The sequence below is a fragment of the Phragmites australis genome, chromosome 2 (genome assembly GCF_958298935.1).
Source record: "Phragmites australis chromosome 2, lpPhrAust1.1, whole genome shotgun sequence".
Taxonomy (NCBI): Eukaryota; Viridiplantae; Streptophyta; class Magnoliopsida; order Poales; family Poaceae; genus Phragmites; species Phragmites australis.
The window spans coordinates 15,687,925-15,707,633 of NC_084922.1; the positions used below are offsets into that span (position 1 = coordinate 15,687,925).

At 44.3% G+C, this 19,709-nt stretch overlaps 1 protein-coding gene and 1 pseudogene across 1 annotated transcript; both read left to right on the forward strand.

Annotated features, from left to right (window-relative positions):
• The first annotated feature begins 1,440 nt into the window (after nucleotides 1-1,440).
• On the forward strand, nucleotides 1,441-2,655 carry LOC133909903 (phospholipid-transporting ATPase 1-like; annotated as a pseudogene).
• A 1,928-nt stretch (nucleotides 2,656-4,583) lies between these two features.
• Nucleotides 4,584-13,844, forward strand: LOC133900934 (SNF1-related protein kinase regulatory subunit beta-3-like). Its single transcript, XM_062342238.1, has 3 exons — nucleotides 4,584-4,822; nucleotides 13,051-13,100; nucleotides 13,190-13,844. Exons 2-3 carry the CDS (start codon nucleotides 13,074-13,076, stop codon nucleotides 13,496-13,498), a joined length of 336 nt encoding a protein of 111 aa, XP_062198222.1. The 5' UTR covers nucleotides 4,584-4,822; nucleotides 13,051-13,073; the 3' UTR covers nucleotides 13,499-13,844.
• Nucleotides 13,845-19,709: the final 5,865 nt, after the last annotated feature.

Sequence of the window (19,709 nt, forward strand, 5' to 3'; positions counted from 1 at the left end):
CAAAAGAAGAAATCAAGAAGAAGGTGAAACAATGCTGAGAAAGAAAACAAGAAAGGAAGAATGTACTGTTTGAACCAGGCGATTTAGTGTGGTTACATTATCGCAAAGATCGTTTTCCAGAGCGACGCAAGCCAAAGCTTCTACCAAGAGGTGATGGACTGTTTAAAGTATTATAGTGAATCAATAAGAATACATACAATATCGAGCTTCCGGGCGATGAATACATGTGAGCTCTACATTCAATGTTTTTGATTTATCACTGTTTTTCGGTGGTGACGATCTAGCGTCGAGGGTGAAGCCTTTTCAAGAGGGAGGAGATGATGATGATAACCTTATGACACATTTTTTACCACCACCTAATGATCAAGATATACGCATCAAATTGCCAACTGGACCAATTACAAGAGCACGCACCAGGAAAATACAAGATTAGGTGAACTTGCTTCTTAATGACCATATCATTAATTTTAAGGAGAATTTTATACTACCTCAATCTTGTAATTTACTTGTGCTTAGATATTTGGATCAATACGATACACAAAAGTAAGAAGAGCTACATTGTTTGTTGGCACATAAAATAAGAAGAGTTGAGCGATACGTAGGAGAAAAATGTTATCACAAGGTGTCTAAAGATTATATGTAGTTATACATGGACTTTCCAAAGGTATTGAAGACTTGCCTTTCCAGTTCTACACGAAATTAATCAAGGAGCAACAAGTTAGGAAAGATTGAAGCCGACTCGAACTCGATTTATTATAGACAAACAGATATCGATTAAAAGTACCATAAATCTCTCGTACAAAATCGATTCATGTTGTGTAAGTAACTGTTAGAAAGCTTATTTGATAATATTTTCAACAAACTCAGGCCTATTGCCAAATTCATCATGAGCCAACCCTAGATGTCAAAATAATATGCCAGTGTTAGCTTTGGTTCTTTTTTAGGTTGTAACGAGTTCAATTTAGTTTCTACATTCCTAGATAGTATATATAGTTGAGTTCATGACCATAAAAAATATACCACTTTATATATAAGGTTAAAACATAGCTATTATTTTTTCTTTCATACTAACATTCATACGAGGACAATTGAAAGAGAATTAGACGAGGAGCCTCAAATCCCCGCACATGTTCGATTAGCTCGTAAGCATCTAGCTTTTTTAACCGCCCTAATCTCATCATGCTGGTTTCTTAATAAAAACCCTGAGTGAATTCACAATCTCACGGTTCATCTTCTTGCCCACCCGTGCCGCACCCAAAATTCCCCTTCTCGGGCGAAATTTCACGCGACTTGCCGCCTCGATCTCCCCATGCAGCGTTCCGCGAGGTCCTCAATGAATGGTCCAGCGAGGTGCTCGGTCTCGCTACCCCTTTCTTGCTTGCCAAAACCCAACTCGTCTTCTGCCCTGCTCTGTTTTGTTGCTTCCACTCCCCTCCCCTGCTTCTTCAACCCAGCCAGGCTGAGTGAGCTCGTCGCGCCACCCACGATCCGCCGGCCAAATTCCGACCTTCACGCGTGCGCCGGGACCGGGAGCGCCATGGACGGGAACATGTGCGGGGATTTGAGGCTCCTTGTCTGACGCTGCAGGTCGGTCACCGGTCAGCGCCTCCCTCGCGCCCCCGCCATGTCCGAGGACCACCACAGGTCGTCGCGGCACATGTCGGCGTCTCAGGAGCTGGGCGATGAGGACGCGCGTGTGGTAGGCGTCGGCGACACCGCGTGCACCAACGAGCGCCTCGAGTTCACGGGCAACGCTGTGCGCATGGCCAAGTACTCGCCGCTTACCTTCCTGGCGCGCAACCTCTTCGAGTAGCTCCACCGCCTCGCCTACGTCTACTTACTTGTCATCGCTGTGCTCAACCAGCTTGCCGTCTTCGGCCGAGGGCATCGTCATGCCGTACTCCTTCGTCCTCATCGTCACCGCCGTCAAGGACGCGTACGAGGACTGGAGACGCCACCCCTCTCACCACGTCGATAACGGCCGCCTCGCCGCTGTCCTCTCCCCGGGTGTGGGCTCCCATATTCCTCCTTTCCGAGTGGAAGCACATCCGCGTTGGATATGGTCCTCCTCGCGACTAGCGAACCCACCGGCGTCGCCTACGTGCAGATGCCCTGCCTTCACGCCGAGCCCAACCTCAGTACTCGTTACGCCAAGCAAGAGACCATGCCCATGCCGCCCGATTAGCTCATCGGCGCCGTCATCCGCTGCGAGCACCCCAACCGCAACATCTACGGATTCCAGACCAACACGAGCTCGAGGGGGAGATCCGCTGGATACCACTCGGCCTGTCCATCGTCGTGCTGCGCGGCTGCGAGCTAAAGAACACGGCCTGGGCCATCGGTGTGGTGGTGTACATGGGGCAAGAGACCAAGGACATCCTCAACAACGCGGGCACGCCGAAGAAGCGCAGCCGCGTCGAGACGCACATGAACCGCGAGACGCTCTTCCTCTCCGAAATCCTCGTCGAGCCCTGCGTGCTCATGGATGCGCTCTCGGGCGTGTGGCTACTCGTGTGGCCTTGCCGGAACGCTGCATGGGGAGATCGAGCACTCGCCGGACTGCTTACTAAGGACCTCGTCGGAACACTACCTGGGGAGATGGAGGCGGCCGTCGCGTGAAATTCCGCCCGCGAACAGAGGAATTTTGGGTGTAAAAGAAAAAGGAGCAAGAAGAGGGGAAAGGTGGGAGATTGTGAATTCGTGCTGGGGGTTTTCTGAGAAACTGGCGTTGTGGGATGGTGGGATTATTTCAACTGTTGGATGTGGATCCGACGAACGGAAGACGGGGTTTGCACGGTTGCACCGAGCAGATTGTTTGTACCAACTAACTGAGGTCCGATTTAGAGTTTCTAGCTAGATGAGAAATTATTATGACAGTTAAATTTTGATTGTTAGTTTTAAATAATGATAATGTTTTATCATAAGTGTTTAGAGTCAAACACAATATAGTACGGTTATAGTTCTCTCCCGCAACTTTGCCCCCTAGTTTATTTTCTCTGCCACTCTCCCTCCTCTTAATCTGCCATTCCCCCTCTCAATCTGCTGCTCCCCCTCCTAATCCACTCTCCTTTGTCTGTCCCCCTCCAAATCTGGCCTCCTCCGCCACTCCCTCTCTCTACGTCACCTCCTCCGCCGCTCGCTCCCTCCTCCTGACCTCGCCTCTTCCGCTGCTCGCTTCCCCCTTACGACCTCGCCTTTTCCACCGCTCACCTGCTTCGAGCCGCATGGGCTAACGGCGGTGGGTAAGCTTGGCACCGAGCGACAGGAGCGGTGACGGGTTGCGGGTGGGCGAGCTCGGAGCCGTAAGGACCGACCGCGATGGACGAGCTCAGCACCGAGAGACGAGGGAGTAGTGATGGCCTGGAGGTGGCGAGCGCGGCCATGGATGCCGCGTGAGCCGACTGTGGGTGGGTGAGCTCGATGAGGTGGCGTCCTATGGTCATGTTGCACTGGTTATTATTTAATATTGCACTTATTCATTTATTTTATTGTAGCGGTTCTTTTTTAATGTTGTAGTCAATCTGTTTGAGTGGTGCAGCGGTTCTTGTGTGATGTTGCCCTCATTAATTTTGGATGTTGCGGTGGTTTTCGTGTGATATTGCAATGTTTTTTTGGCGAGCTAGGAGTCACACGGGCATATGGCGATGGGCGAGCTTAGCATCGAGTGATGGGGGAGTGGTGATGGCCTGCAGGTAGCGAGCTCGGCAGTGGATGCATCGTAGTCCGACTGCGGGTGGGTGAGCTTGATGAGGCGGCGTCTTTTGATCATGTTGCATTGGTTCTTTTTTAATGTTGCAATGGTGCATATGAAGTGTTGCAACATTGAATGATTCTACTATGTACATTTTTAACAAAAACTATAATGTTACATTTGTTAACTTTTCATATTGCAAAAATGCAAATCAAATGTTGCAGTGTTGAATGATATTAGTGAACTTTTCACGTTGCACTTTGTTCACATCTATGTTACAATAATTCTAACTTAATGTTGCAATAATCTACCTAAAATGTTACAAGCTTGAATGCCTTTCTAACATATCCAGTTATGTATTCTACAAAATTATGATGCAATAGTTCATTTTTTATGTTGTAAAGTTGCTTATGAAATGTTGCATATGTTAACTCATACTTCATGACCTTCAGATGTTGCACATGTATATGTTAAACTTATACTTTACTTAGGATGATTTCCTAAGTGAGGATGTTGCAATAGCTTTTTTCGTATGCTGCGGAAGTGAATTTGTTTTGTTGCATGCGTCGAAATTCTGATCTCGTGATAGAGAACTCGATATTTTAGATATGTGGCAATATTTATTCAATTTTACTGTAGATTAGTTAAGGAGTCAAACTCCTCGACAATCTCCAAGGGGAGCTCGAGGGTGAGTGACCATAGAGTGAAGAATTACAGATTTATCTAGAAATATTGTATAAAACAAGATCTGATGTTAAGGTATAATTTTTCTGTTGAGATCAAATGACGTAAGATTATCTAGCACCTATGATTACACGATGACGGATGTATCTGATCCTAGTGTTGGAATCGGGCGGACGCTAGTTCCGCCCTTTAAATAACCGGACAAAAACCGACTGAGCCAGCCAGGCCCCCTATTTCACGAAGAACAGGTGAACAGAGAGCTCCAAGATAAAGCCGGGGCACCTCGATCGAGGGTTCCACTCTCTCTCACTCTCCGTTCCACCGCCGCCGATCTCACCTCCGGCAACGGGAGGCGGTGCCCTCCTCCTCCTCGTCCTCGTCCCCGCCTTCTTCTGGTTCTGGACTGGCGTGGAGTGGAGGCTCCTGGATCGGTCCCTGCTCTTGTTGGTGAGTGGCCCTAGCTCTGCTTGGGCGGATTGTTCTAAGACCTCGTCTTGTGTTGGGGATCCTTTGCTTTGCTGTGGCTGTGGGGAATCGAACCCAGCTCCCCCATTTCTTCACCCAATCAACTGCGGGTTTGCTTGCTGCGTGGTGCCCTGCTAATCTAGTCGAATCTACCCATGGTTTGGTCGAGTTCTTCCTCGGTGCGCAAGGTCGATTCACCCGAGGTGGGGGATGCAGTTTATTTTCATAAGATCTTGGTGTTCAACTGAACCCCCTTTCCCCCGTTAGTCCGCCCCTGTTTGGCGAACGAGTGTGAGGAGAAGCCAGACTACAACACGAGGGTTCGTTCAGTTTGGGGATTATGGGCAAATATTTTTGTGGGTTTGCTGCGTGGAATTCATTTATTTGGATGTGTTAGGGTGGTTTGGATGCTTGATGTGTTACAAGTGAACATGGAGGCTAGGAAATCCGTATTGATTTGATGACTTGTGAATGAATGTCCATTGCTGATCTAGGTGGTGTGAGAAGAATCTGGGGACAGGTATCTTTTAGTTTGGGGATTACTGGTAGAGGTTTTAGTGGGTTATTTCATTTTATTCGTTTATTTGAATATCTTATAGCCTTATTGGGGTTTTGATGCTTGATTTATTGCATCTGAGCATAGTGTCAGGACATCTGTGTTACTTGAATTACTTGTTGAACGAAGCCAAGAAGCTGGAGTATACGTAGAGGTATTATTTAGTTTGGGGATTAAGAGTTTACTGGATTACTGCATGCTATTCGTTTATTTGGATGTGTTATAGTGGTGTCTATTTCTGATTTGTGGGACAAGTGCAAGAAGAAGCCGAGGTATAGAGCCTTGTTTTGTCCAGCTTGGAATTAATCTATTTCAATGTGTCGTGTGAGATTGGATACTTTATTGTTGCATTTGAGCATGGAGGAGGCAAGATTTGCTTGTGGAAAATGTGTGGAAACAGGGGTAGCTGTACCCTTGGTTTTAGTCGTAGGCTCTTCGATTGATGGTTGCCCTATTGGTGCAAAGAAGAGGGGAATTTTTCTTTTCTGCAGGGCTTATTTTCTGTAGTATGTTAAGTTGAGTCACAGGTGTCAGTTTGACATAAATGGATAAGTTATATGGATCTTGGACGGTGATACAGTTTTGGGAATGGCTGTTGCTTGGTAAAGCCTTGTAGTTGTCTCATAGTTAAATTGATTCGAGTGTGCATGTTGTTATATTATATATGATTATTTGAACATCGATAAATATATGCCTATACATTTTTATTAGTATTAATATGTTAAAATTTAATGATTGGTGAGTATTTGAAACTGGAGATAAGTTTATGTTTGAAGATTTCTCATAAATGCATTGTGCATATTAGTTCATTGCATTTTGCATTGATGATGGATAGTGGAACTGAGGAATAAAGAAAGGTGGGTAGTGGATGTAACAAAGAAGATCTTTAGGCCTTCTATTTTTAATGTTGTTGTCAGCGAAGAGCATAGTTGTTACGGTGATATGGCGAGGCCTGACGACCCACCACCTTCATACCTACGCTTATGGCACGCGGCGTGGCGATGCCATACACATAAGATTCCATTGCGTACACAAACTCAATTTAGAAAAATGTAAGACATGAAGGCACATAAGGAAACACGCATGTGAAACCTATTTGAATGAGGGGATTTAGTTAGAATATTATTATACTACAAATAAATTTAATAGATTTCAGCCCAACCTATCTTATCCGAATATTCCAATAGATCCGCATCTCACCTTGAGCTCAGCGCGGCGCCCAATCAACCGCTCCAAAGCTATCTCCCACCCCCACCACTACCGACCGCAATCCGTGAACCTGGTCCACCACACCTTGACCTAGCGAAATCTTCCCCTTCTGCTTCCTTTACCTTCCCCCACCCCACCCATCCTCTACTCCTCCACACCGCGTCAAGGGCCTGGCTCCCGCCATTCTGGAAGCTTCCAGAAGCTTGTGGAACAATGGCGAGGCTTTTCGTGCTCCACGCGGCACCGTACCGCCATAACCCCCACCTCTCCGCCGCCATCCTCCTTGTGCTCTCTCCATCCAAGCACCGATACTACACCTTCTTCCTCTCCTCGTCCTCCGCTTCCTCTTGCCGTATCCTGCCGTCGCCCTTCCTTGCCCCGATCCATACCATCGAGTCCTCACTCGGTCCCACCAAGGAGGAGGAGTCTCCCGCAACCGACGGGTGGGCGGAGCTCGGTGGGCGGCACATGTGGAACTCGGTGCGCCTGCCATAGATGCCTTCTCGTTGCCATGGGGACCTGCGCCTATATGGAGGACACCATACGCGATCTCACCGTGGCGTCGGCGTGGTGAGACCCAGATTTCCACTACGCCGATATGGCGACGAGAAGGCGACACCATGACAACTATGGCGAAGAGGATGACATATAATCTTTGTGAAAAGACCTTAGGAGTTTAATCTAATTTAATTTCTTTAATTTGACTTGAACAACTTTTCGTTCATTAGGATCGAATTGATATCTTCTTGGTGCTTTGCACCCTCAAATTTGTTGTAGATGACATGTTCTGTGCAACATGCAAACTGCAACATAAAAAATTGGTATATTTTGTCACATATTGGTGCTTTATGTTGCCATATTTTGGTGTCCTAGGCCTTTTATTTTACATGAGAAAGAAATTGTTCAGATGTTTGTGGTTCTTAAAATGTTCCTACCCAACACTTGTGAAATAGAGACTATCCAGTGCTCTTGATTTTATTTTGTTTTTTTATGCACGTTATGAGTTTGCATGGCAATAATATTAGTTGTTGGATATTTGCACATTCTTCAAGGAGTTAATGCAAAAGGATTTGACAATAAATATGATGTCCCAGTTCCCATCTTTGTAAAAACCTTTATTACACAAAAAAATACATGCTCAAGAGTTGTACTGCTCATGCTTACATCTGTTGAATCTCACTTCAACAATCAAGAATAAAAGTGCCTCTAGGTTGGGGAATAATAAAAGCTTAAGTATAACTTTGTTTTATGATTATGTTGTGTTATAGAAAAGAGAAGACAGGAAGTTTTGAATCCTCCCATTAGATCAATGGCTTATTACTTCACATTAAATATAAAGGCGTAAGCGTAACAGTGATTAGTTTTCCAGTTATTTACATTTTACCCATGTATCATTCTTCTATGAGTCCTTGACTCCTTGTTGCTAGATGCCATTTTAAATCATTATTATGGTTGGCATTTAATGGTTTGTTATTAGTTGTACTAGTGCATCTTTTTTTGTATTATGTCTTATTTCAGTGCCTATAGATTAAAAAAAGAATTGCTTTACACTTCAGTACTTCATCCTAATGTATATTAAGGAACTGGCTGCTCTTTGTAAGGCATGCCTTAAATACAATTGTTTGAAGGCTCGTCAAAATAAACTGGATTGCCAAAACCAGGGAAGGAGACGCTGACTAGAAGTGCTACATTAGCTAACAATGCTTGATGTGAACCCTAACCTCACGCCAACGTATATAGAAGTCAATCAACTAGGCTATGATAATAATTTTCTTCTGTTTGGGAGTACCACAATTTAACCTGTCGGACAGTGCTCAGGCTCTCTTTTTTTCACTCCTTTTCTTTTCTTTCATGTTATGCTGAAATTCACTAATTAGGATTGTTCTGATTTGCTTGGGATGTGATTACCATCTACGTAATGTCCAACCAGTTGACACTTCTACTTGTTCCCTACAATGTAAAGTGCGAATTCTGTTACGGCACAACATATTATGTTTGGTGAGGTGAAAACACATTTTGTATTGGGAGCTTGTGACCATTCAGCGTCATCATACAGTTCTTTGCCTTCTTAAAGAAATGTTATTGATATTGTTTTACTGCATTAGTAATATTCTTATACTGCTGCAACACTTAAGATCTTAGTGCTGCAGATGGGCAGTTTTGGCTTTATTTTATGTTTTATTAATTAATATTATCTTTTGCAAATCCATTAGATTTTGAGTTTGAACTATAATTGCCATACTCTAAACTCTAAATACGTCACTGATATTTTTTTTAAAAAAATACTGCTGAGTGTTGATGTAATTTGCGTGCTATAGTTTACTTCATCCGCCTCTTTAGGTCTTTCCTACTTTTTAAGTTAAGAGGTTTCTTAGGTACAATTTTAATAAGGTTATTTCGTACAAAAATAATGAAGGTCCCTTCTATTTGTCTTGTTTCTACTTTTTATTGAGTTGCAGTAGTTCAGCTAGCATTAATTCAGCTAATATCTGCAATTGCTTGGGCTGGCAGAGTTACCCAATTTGTCTTTCATGCGTTCAATTGTAATCTTTTAGTGATATAATTTGGTTAGGGTAGATGGCTTAGCAGGAAGAAACAAGCTATTTGTTCTCCTCTCGGAGGCTCTGACTGCTCTTTAGTTTTCTTCTTACTTGGTTACAATGGGTGTTACGCCCTTCTTTATATAGGAGCGGCCCTAACAATCTAAATTAACAAATCTTATCTCCCTAACAATCTTATATCTAAGATTTATCTCTAACTAATTCTATCTTATCTCTAGACCAGATCTAATCGAATCTTTATCTCCTAAACCAACCTGATCTCCTAAGCCGAAATCCTTTATTCCCTTCTATTGCGCCACATCATTTCTACGCTCCCCGAAAAACAGCTTGTCCTCGAGCTGTAATTAAGGGAAGCTATCAGCAGGCTTGCTGGCGTGGAAGGAGAAGCCATATCAGGATGGAAGATGGCTGCTGCTGGAAGTGGACCCACAGATGTGACGAACTGCAGGGAGTCTCCAGGGCCTGCCCAGGAAACATGAATGGGCCCCAAAGTACGTAGCCATGGCACACCCAAGAACACTGGAAGCTGCTGGGCAACAATATCTGAATGGGACCAGGAATCCTTATGACTTGGAGGAAAACCACCTTCATCACCAACATTAGTGACATCTTGCCCATACTTCTTAATAACAGCCTGCAGGTTGTGATACACTCCAACACCCATCTTCATAATCTCCTTGATCTTGTCAGCATGCTGGTATGAATAAGTTGTCTCTACAGCAAGCATGTGCTTGTTCCCATTGATGAACATGTCAGGCGCAGCAAGAGTTGGTCCAAGAGTGCCAGGGAAGGAGAGGCAACCGTAAAAAGATCAGTTGCGAACTGCTCAATCAAGGTTTCCTTAGTGATGGCAAACACCTCAGGACAGAAGATCGTCCCACTGTCATAGACATCGAGGAGCACAAAAGCATATGAGAATGGGAAGATTCCCAGCTTGGTAAACAGGGAAGACTCGTATGAGCCCACCTTGGCACCCTTCTGAATCAGCTCCATAGGGGCTTCTAGTTCCACAACAACCTTGTGAATCCTGGTGGAGATGTGAAGTTCCTGGAATAAATTAATCTGGGATAGATCCATCTCAGTGTTTCTAGGGGAAACCACCATACTAGCATGAGCAACAAGTTCAACACGAGCAGGAGTTTCAATCTTCTTAGAAGAAGTGGTAGGTACAACAGACTTGGCCACCGCCGTTGCCTTTTGCATGCACTTGTTCAACTCTGCCTTGGAAGTTGCGGTAGGTGGGGCGACGGATCTTGTCACCAGGGTTGCGCTCGTGGACTGGACAGGACCATCGCTTGGCTCGACGTTGTGGGTGTCGTCTTCCATCTGTTGCTCCGTGCGGACGAAGAAATCATCAGGGTTGAGGTCCACCTCATAGTCCGCCACCGTTTGCTCCGCATAACCCTGTTGCGCGTCGGCACTGTTTCCATCTGTTGCTTGTTTGCCACCGGATGCATGAGGCTGCAGAACTCCGGAGCCAACACGAAGGGCTGGTCCTTGAGCACCGGAAACCCATTGTGGCCTGTGCGCCTTAGTGTGTCCACGGCACCAACGCCGGAGAAGGTGATGAGCGGGCCGGACACGACGTCGCCGGCTTCCAAGCTCCTCATGCACGACTTCGCGTGCGCCTCCAGGTGGGGGAACCGCTTCATGCCCATGATCTGCTCGTACACCCCCTTGTTGAAGCAGTCTGCCACCGTCTTGACGATGAGCTGCACGAGCATGATGAGCGGTAGCAGGAGGAGGTTGTAGGTGAGCTCCAGGAGGATGACGCACATCGATACTGCCATCCGCATGGTCTTGCCGACGAAGGACGCCACACCGAGCAGCGCGAAGAGGCCCATGTCGAGGTAGCTGAGGGAGCCCAGCAGAGTGCCGACCAGCCAGCTGAACGAGGTGCTGGCTAGGATGATGGAGAAGAGGCCGGGCGGCACAGCCATGCTGTAAGTGAGCATGCCGAGGGAGTAGACGGCGATGAAGACAGTGAGGAGTGTGGACACACCGAACTCACTGTTGGTGCCGCCGCTGAAGAGATTGCGGTTGGCGTTGTCATTGTTGTTGAGGCCCGGGAGATGGCCGTGCGTGCAGGGGCGGACGCGCGGTCTGAAAGGTCGATTGCGCGGCAGTGTACTAGGACAGATCCGCGTGATAGTTGGGGTGATCGGCTCTGCGAGACCGGGTGGTCGTGTGGCGACGGATCCGGTGCCGAGACAAGCCCAGAGAGGTTGGGCGAAGGAGCGCCCGCCGGATCCGTGAGTGGAGCGGGAGGCGGTGCTGGTCGGAGGAGCGGCGACGCAAGGTGGATGGCATCGGCGGCGCAGGATTGCGCGATGTAGGAGCTGCGACCAGTGGTGGAGGGGTGATCGGCGCTTTGGAGCTTTTGGAGGAGACCCGGGTGGTCGGCGACGACGAGCAGGAGGCCAGATCTGGGAGGCGACACGAGCGGAGTGGGCAGATAAGCTTGAGTGTGAGGTGGGTGACGCCGGTCGGCGGTTGTGTGGCCGGACGGTGCAGTTGGCGTCGAGTGGGCGCATTGAAACAGGTTAGTCGCCCTCCTCTCGGAGGCTTTGACTGCTCTTTAGGTTTCTTCTTACTTGGTTACAATGGGTGTTACTCCCTCTTCTATATAGGAGCGGCCCTAACAATCTAAATTAACAAATCTTATCTAACTAACAATCTTATATCTAAGACTTATCTCTAACTAATTCTATCTTATCTTTAGACCAGATCTAATCGAATCTTTATCTCCTAAACCAACCTGATCTTCTAAACCGAAATCCTTTATTCCCTTCTATTGTGCCACATCATTTAGCTAGTATGATTCTGCTTATTCCTGTAGTAGTTCAATAGTCAAATTTTGTCAAGGTGGGAATAGGGGATACCATTTGGACTTGGGTATTTACTGAAATCAATGTTCCAAAAGCCAGCTTGGTAGCCACAATAGTCGGCTGATTACTTATACTAAGTTATCTCATCGGCTACAAGTATTCCATAAGGGTGGTTAACAAGTTCCCAAAACCGGTTAGATGGGTTATTGACACGAATACAGCTTGGTTGCTTGGCCCATTAATGCCTCACAGCCATGTTATGACTTCTCTATTGATCCTTCTAGCTTCCATTATTGGCACTTGCTTAGTTTTCAAGCTTACATACATCAAGAGTGATATGTTTGATGTTTTATATGCTATATGAATATACATAAATAAAATCAAATTTAGAAAGAAAAACTGGTTAGAAGGCTGGTTCCCGTGTACTCACTACAAGGTTAGGTGTGCGAGTACCGGTTACGTAGTTGTGGTACCTTGCTTGAAATCTTTAACTAGTATTTGACTACCATTTTCTCTAGGAGTAGGTCAGGTCAAATTGATTGTTGGGAATACCATTTGGATCCATGTAATCAATTGAAATCTTTTACATAATGCATGCTATATAATGTAGAGGCAGTTTAAGGTCCCTGGTTGAGTACCACCGTTCGATGTACCTGCTATTTATCGGGTCTTTTGAAAACAACAAAGGGACTGAATAACTTTTGCTGGACATTTCATCATGTCTGGATTATACGATACAAGTTGCTATCAATTCATTGTTTTATCCTGGTCACATAAGTTTATCGGTAGTCTTAGAAGGTGTTTTAGTTTTGTTTGGTTCCTTGTTCATCCTAGGTACCCCTTCCATTTTGTTTTCCTTTTGCGAAGGAAGTATATTTTCCATGTGAATGATATGAACACACCATAGGCAAACTTGATGGATTGATTCTTATATGCAATTTATAATTTTTTTCTTTAATTTATGTTAGCTCTTGAATTTTATTTTCAGTTTCCCTGTGCACATTTTTTTCTTAAAATACTTACTAATATGAACATTTTCTTCTATTCTTTCACCAGGGTTGGCAACAGGCTGCTGGATTATGGACCGACAAGGCAGGGATGACCATGTAAGAAATATAATAGTTTGTGTTCCTAGCTTTCTTTCCTAAAGCATTGTCTAGATTACCCTCACTTAATATGGGCAACAATGACGCAGGAAGGGGTGAATGTTGTTGGATTTGAAGTCCCAGCATCGCCGGATGCTAGCTACAACAACCCAGTTCCTGGAAATGAAGATGAAGCTCGGGAGCCCCCACTGGTTCCTCCTCATCTTCAGCATACATTGCTGAGCTTCCCGCCAAGTCAAGATGACTCGAGCAGCCTTCCTCCACCCCAAATCGTGGTGCTCAACCATCTTTACATAGAGAAAGAGAACACAAGATCCGTTGTTGCCCTGGGGATTACTCATCGATTCAGGGCAAAATTCGTGACAGTTGTGCTTTACAAGCCAGTGCAGAGGCGATAGGGTGTGATTGATGTGTGTACCTTGTTCCTGCTTCCAATTTCGCTGCGTGGGAATGGTAATTAAACACTCTTGGGTTCTGACCCAGCAAACCAATAGAACCTCCTGTTGTAGTAGCCGTGCCGGTTCTGCAGAAACAGAAGAACCCCCAATTGTTGTGGTCATGCAGAAACAGTGGCTAAACCTAGGCTGTCGATTGTTTCCGAATGATTTGGACCTGTACTTAATTGGCTGTTATTGGGATGATGATGGTCCGGTTGGATGGTAGTTATGGTCTGTGCAGCTTAACTCTTCTGTGTTCTTGACGGATGGTGAGAAGCTACTTAGTAATGTATGTGTTTGACTGTGAGCTGTCGTTTCTTGCTGCTATATGGTCTCGATGGGCCTCTACCAGGCATCTCAATCGAGAAACTGCGTTGTAGGTACCAGACTACCAGTTGTTGCCAGTAATGCTCACAGGGAATTATCACAATTTTGGGTACCCTTCTTTATTTGGAGCACCGACATGAGCAGAAAAGCATTGGCCAACTATTGTTGGAGCTGCCCCTTGGCTCCACTTGTTTCCATAAAACGAGTGATTTAGCGATTTCCTGACTGTTGATTGTAAGGTTGGAAGCCGGATCGTTCAAGCCGTTCGTCACCTAATCGACTTACTTCACCACCTGTCTGAAGATCAGGATCAATCCTATCTTATTGGCCACAAAATATCGCCTCAGCTTCCCTAGCTAGCTAGTAGCCTAGTACGACACTATTACATAAAAAACTTTAAGAGGCACGTGATAACCTATTTTCATAGCCGTTTAGCCATCCGCTTTTGGTCGAAGACCTGTGAAAATGGATAATTTTTATATGCGCATAAGAGATCGTATGTGGAAACATATTATTAAAGATGGTTTCTTAAACAGACCGCCTCTAGTAATCAGTCACCGAATCTATGTTTTATGGCCCAAAAAACCGATTTTTTTTTGCTCGATTAGGCACCCCTGCGGCCGCGTCGTCGTAAGTCATGCAATTTTTTGCATGCATGAGGTTCATAGCACTCGAACTCAGGACATCTTAGCTCGCACAATACGTCCTTACCATTTCACAATAGAAGTACTGGTGATACTAATAGCATATGCAATCATTTTTATCTCTTCATTCTGAAACTTCAAACGATTATTTGGATATATAATGACCTCAAATGAAAAAAAATCAACTATAAATTTGTAGATCTCATTGATGGCTAAAATTTTACTATAAAATTTATCTTCATCCTATTTTGTATGAAAAAGTTATGAAAATTTTAAGATAAGTCATCATTCATTACAAAAGACGGTACACATAAGGAACCACACGTGAAAATTATCATATTTTTAGAGGCGATTCACATAAGGAACTGGCTTTGAAAATGACCTTTTACACAAGCAGTTCACATAAAGAACTGTCTATGGTAATCATCTCATTTTCAGTGACGGTTGTCGCAATTAGCTGTATGTGGAAATTTGTTTCTACAGGCGACCCCAAACCATAGGGGTCTACTCAGGCGGTTTGTCATATAAGTTGCATGTGGAAAGATACTCTGGGTGTCCTGAAAAATAGTTTTTGTAGTAGTGCATAGCTCGATCTCATTTCCTTCTTCATGTCGATTTCATGGAAACAATCACCACTAGGCACTAGCTCTATCGACAATGTCGATTTCATGGAAACAACCATCACTAGGCACTAGCTCTATCGACAACTTGAACAGCTTGTGATGCTTGCTCACCAATGCCCTTCTCTGACAGCGAGCTCATAGAGACAGCATGGGAATTGGGACGGTTATAGAAAGCAATTGGTGGTGAGGTGAAAGATATTCAATGGTGCCAACACTTATGCTATAGAGAGGGCCGGGGGGGGGGGGGTGTTGGAATTTAAGGGGTTTCCCCTTTCAAATTCGAGTTTGAGGTGATGTCAAATTTGAACTTGAAGAAATTCCAAAGCAAAAGAAAAAGAAAAAGAAAAGAAAAAGTAATAAAGGGAAGGGATCCCCGGCCTTCTAGCTGGTGGACCACTTCTAGGTCCAGAAGGACCGAGCAACCCACTAGCTTGATCGGTCAGGGGCGCTTATCCTTTCTCGATTTGCTTCTAGAAACCAGACGAGAGAGGGCGGTGGCGGCACCAACCTGCTTGCTCCGCCCTAGCCGAGCACGGTTGGCTTGGGTGATGGTGGTAGCGTGCCTCCCTAGTTCTCATGCACGTTAAATCGTGAGCTCTCTCCCTCTCTGAGTTATCCTCAACAAAAAATCCCCTCCTCCTCTCTCATCTAGGGTTTGACCGACAATCTTGTTCACAGCACCTCTAGCTGCTCATCTATGCTCCGAGTCCGAGGCTAGGTGGTGTTTGTGATGCTGATTGGCTGACCCTTGGGGTTGGCCCCATCATGCCACGCGCTGCACAGGCCCAGCTCTAACGCATGGTCCACAGTGCTATCTAGTCCTATCACCGGTGCGATTGGCTACATGGAGCTCACCGTCATGTGTGTCATTGTTGTGGGTCATGTGACCTGGTGGTACCTCTGTCCATGCCTTCATGTGTGCTTTGCAGGCTGTGAACACGTCGTCGACTTAGGCTCTCGGTGCTAGTGACCATGCACGCATTTGTGCTCTGTTGGTGATGACCTTGCATGTCTGTGTGTTCTAATTGTGGTGGCCTCATATTCGATGATGTCCTCCTTGGCTCAGAGCTTGAACTTCTCTGTGTTGCAGCCTTCTCTGATCCTCGGATGTCGGCTATAGTGTGCCCTGTAGTTGGTATAGCGGCATTGTATCTCTGAGAACATTCACCCCTTGACCTCAGCATAGAGAGGGTGTTTCTGTTTTTTAGGACAACACATTTGCATGTCTTGCCTTCAGCTTCTTTATTGGAAAGTAAGATTGTTCCCGTTGTCTTTAAAGTACACTTTGTAATATTGCCATAATGTGTGTCTATATTTGTCGAGTGATGTTTGGGAGTAAATTGCATGCTAGGGGTGGTGGGTGTATCACTGGATGATGATAGTGGACTAAGTGAGATTAGTATGACAATATAGGACAAGCTCTAGGTTGTAGTTGTGTTAATTACTATTTATAGCCTTGTTTTACTATTTATCACTGTGAGCAATTAATCTTATTATATTCTATTCAGTTACATTAATCTGAATATCTTTAATTATTGATAGGTTAATTATTTAGTAAACAAGACATTAAACTAGTTAAACTCAATCTAGAACTGTGCTTGAGACTATCACAAGGATCATCGGAATCACTAGAGAAATACTCTCCATCACGATTCGATCTAAGTCTTTTGCTTTTTTCTTTCAAATTGATTTTCAACTTCCGGTTTTATAGATTTTAATGTAATATAGAGCCTCATCTTTTGTTTTCAATAAATAAACATAACTGAATCTAGACGCATCATCTATTAAAGTCACGAAATATCTTTTTCCACCCTTCGTTAACACGCCATTCATTTCAGAAAGATCTGAATGTATAAATTCTAATTATGCCAAATTTCTCTTCTCAGCTGCCTTATGAGACTTACGAAAATGCTTGGATTACACATAGCTTTGGCACTTAGAACCTTTGACAATAGAAAAAATTGAAATTAAATTTATAGTGGAAAGTCGAGACATACAACCAAAATTTACATGACATAAAAGTAAGTGTCAAACATTAGCCTCATCTTCATTAATATTGCCACAAATATGATCCACATATTTATTACAGAATTTAGAAAGTGAAAAGTGGAACAAGCCTCCAGCCAATAATTCACACTTAAGGAGTTTGAGTTCCTTTACAATGCACTAAATCTCATGGGCCTGCTTGACTACATACCGATTATCAGCCATCTTACAGTTATGATACTGATCCATGATATACAGTTCACTGTCTGCATCTGACGTATTAAATTTAGTATTCAGTGTGTCTCACAATTCCTTTACGTTATTTATATACATGTGCACATCACAGAAATAATCGGCAAGAGCGCTTAGAACACATCCTACAAAGAGTGTGTTGGCATCCTCAAACTTCTTCTCCTCTATAGAGGTAAGAGTTTCCGCTGGTTTACTAGACGTAACCTAGTAGCAGTTCATAGCTGTAAGCCAATTAATGAATTTGAGATGTCATCTCTTAAAATGCACATTGGTAAACGTGTCCAGCCTTAGTGTCTCAGCAAAACCATCCATTGTTAAATCAAAGTTTCTACAATAAGGTTTTTGGAATGTTGGATAAATGCACATTTTTAGATCTAATTTAATTCCTAAATAAACCATGAACAAAATTTGATAAATCAAAAACATGATATAGCGATAGTTCAATATAGGCATGTAGGTAACAGAACTACGCATGTAACACTTGAATCTAGTCGCTAACACAAACATCATAGAACTGCTCATCATGGTAAACATGACTAAATAAAAACTAATCATATTGCATGTACCGATCTGCAGTGTGAGATGCAGAAGCCCCCTTGATGGCAACGCAGAAGACGACGATGACCAGGAAGCAGAACACGAGTATTTGATGGCGACAAGGAAGCAGATCAGGAGCAGTTGTGTAGAGCGCTTTAAAAAAAAACCTTATTTACCCTCTCTCGGTATAGAATCCCAAGGACGACAGGTTCCGAAGACCTACTCCCCCTATCGCCGGTGCATACCGGCGTAGTGGGACGGAGTAGACTACTTGTGGCGATGCAGTTTGTGGCTCTAGTTTGTATCATAAAATAAAGTGATTTAAATTTTTATTTTTAGTCTAAAATAAAAATCAGATATCTTAACTAAATACCATCAATCTACCTACAACTCCAGATCTAAGATTCTTAGAGCTATAGCTCTAAGAATCTTAGATCTAGAGTTCTGCCCAACGAGAACTTAACCGATACGATTTTCATATATATATATATATATATATATATATATATATATATATATATATATATATATATATATATATATATGATTGCCCATGCAACAAAAAAATAAAACTATAAAAGGCTATTGGACCTGATTTCGACAGGCCAGTCACACATGTGTTGTGCGCCCATGCCTTTCTCCTCGCCACAGCCTGGCCCGACGAGTCGAGCACACGCGTGTGTTCTTCAGTCATTTCATCTACACATACTAAGTAGGTGGAAGAGACAACTTCTTTTAAGTAGTCTTCCTCCACTTCTACCGGCAACGTGAGACTAAAATATACTTCCCCAATTTATTTAGGTCTTTAAATTTTGTTTGAAATTCTTTTAAATGGGCTAGACCCACATATCTAACAGATCCATGGTTTGTGTTAGACTGTACAGTTTGACTCGCGACAATGTAAAGCTTTTGAGAATAATCTAGCTTCTATCATTTTTAGAAGAACACATCATGGTAAAAATCTGGCAGGTTAGTCTCATGTTCAGATGAGACGTAGGGCTGTTTCTTTGGATTCTGAAACCGATGATAAATTCGTTTGGAAGTATACGTACAACAGATGTTCTCCAGTTCACTCTCTGCACAGGAATGGAGATAGGAAGACTGGAAGACAGTTTCCATACTAGATAGCACAAAAGAACAGCTGATAAAAGGCCAAGAGCTTTGAAACGAGCAGCCCATAGGCCCGTCACATAGGCCAAACCTAGCAACCCATACGTATACGGGGTCTGAAAGACGCCGCCAATTATTTTGCGCGACAAACCAGCAAGGACCCGGGTGGATTAGGTGTTTCGGTCAGGATAAGTTTGGGGTTTCGGGAGGCGTCATCTCATATGATTTCTCGTCATGTTTGGTGTTCCTGCTGGTCTTTGGTGAGTTCATCAGCTTTTGCATCATCTCCAGCAGAGGCTATGGTAGGCATTTATCGAGGTATGATGGTTTTGTGGTGCGGGTACGTGGTTTTGGTTGTGTCTGTTTTGGACATGCTCCCTTGGTGGTTTGCTTGTCGACGGTGGGTTCGGCATCAGTGCTGAAGGTGGAGATGTCTGCTCACTCCTTGGGTGAGGTTTTGGCCTTTGGTCGGTTCACGATGCTAGTAGTTCAACGATCCCATGCCTTGATATGCTATCTCTAGTGCTAAAAAAAAAACCGAAGCGACCTCGTTGACAGAGTGTGTGATCTCTGGCTTCTTGCTCGATGCGGCTCTCTATCCAGCTCCGGCGAGGAGGTGCAAGGTCTGCTTGGGTCGATTGGAGATGAAGCAGCTGTTGTATACCTCTCTAGGGTGGTGTTGTAACTCTGATC

Coding starts and splice junctions, on each gene's coding strand:
- LOC133900934 (XM_062342238.1), top strand. CDS start 13,074: ATGGACCGACAAGGCAGGGATGACCAT. Junction 13,101..13,189: donor GACAAGGCAGGGATGACCAT/GTAAGAAATATA, acceptor ACAATGACGCAG/GAAGGGGTGAATGTTGTTGG.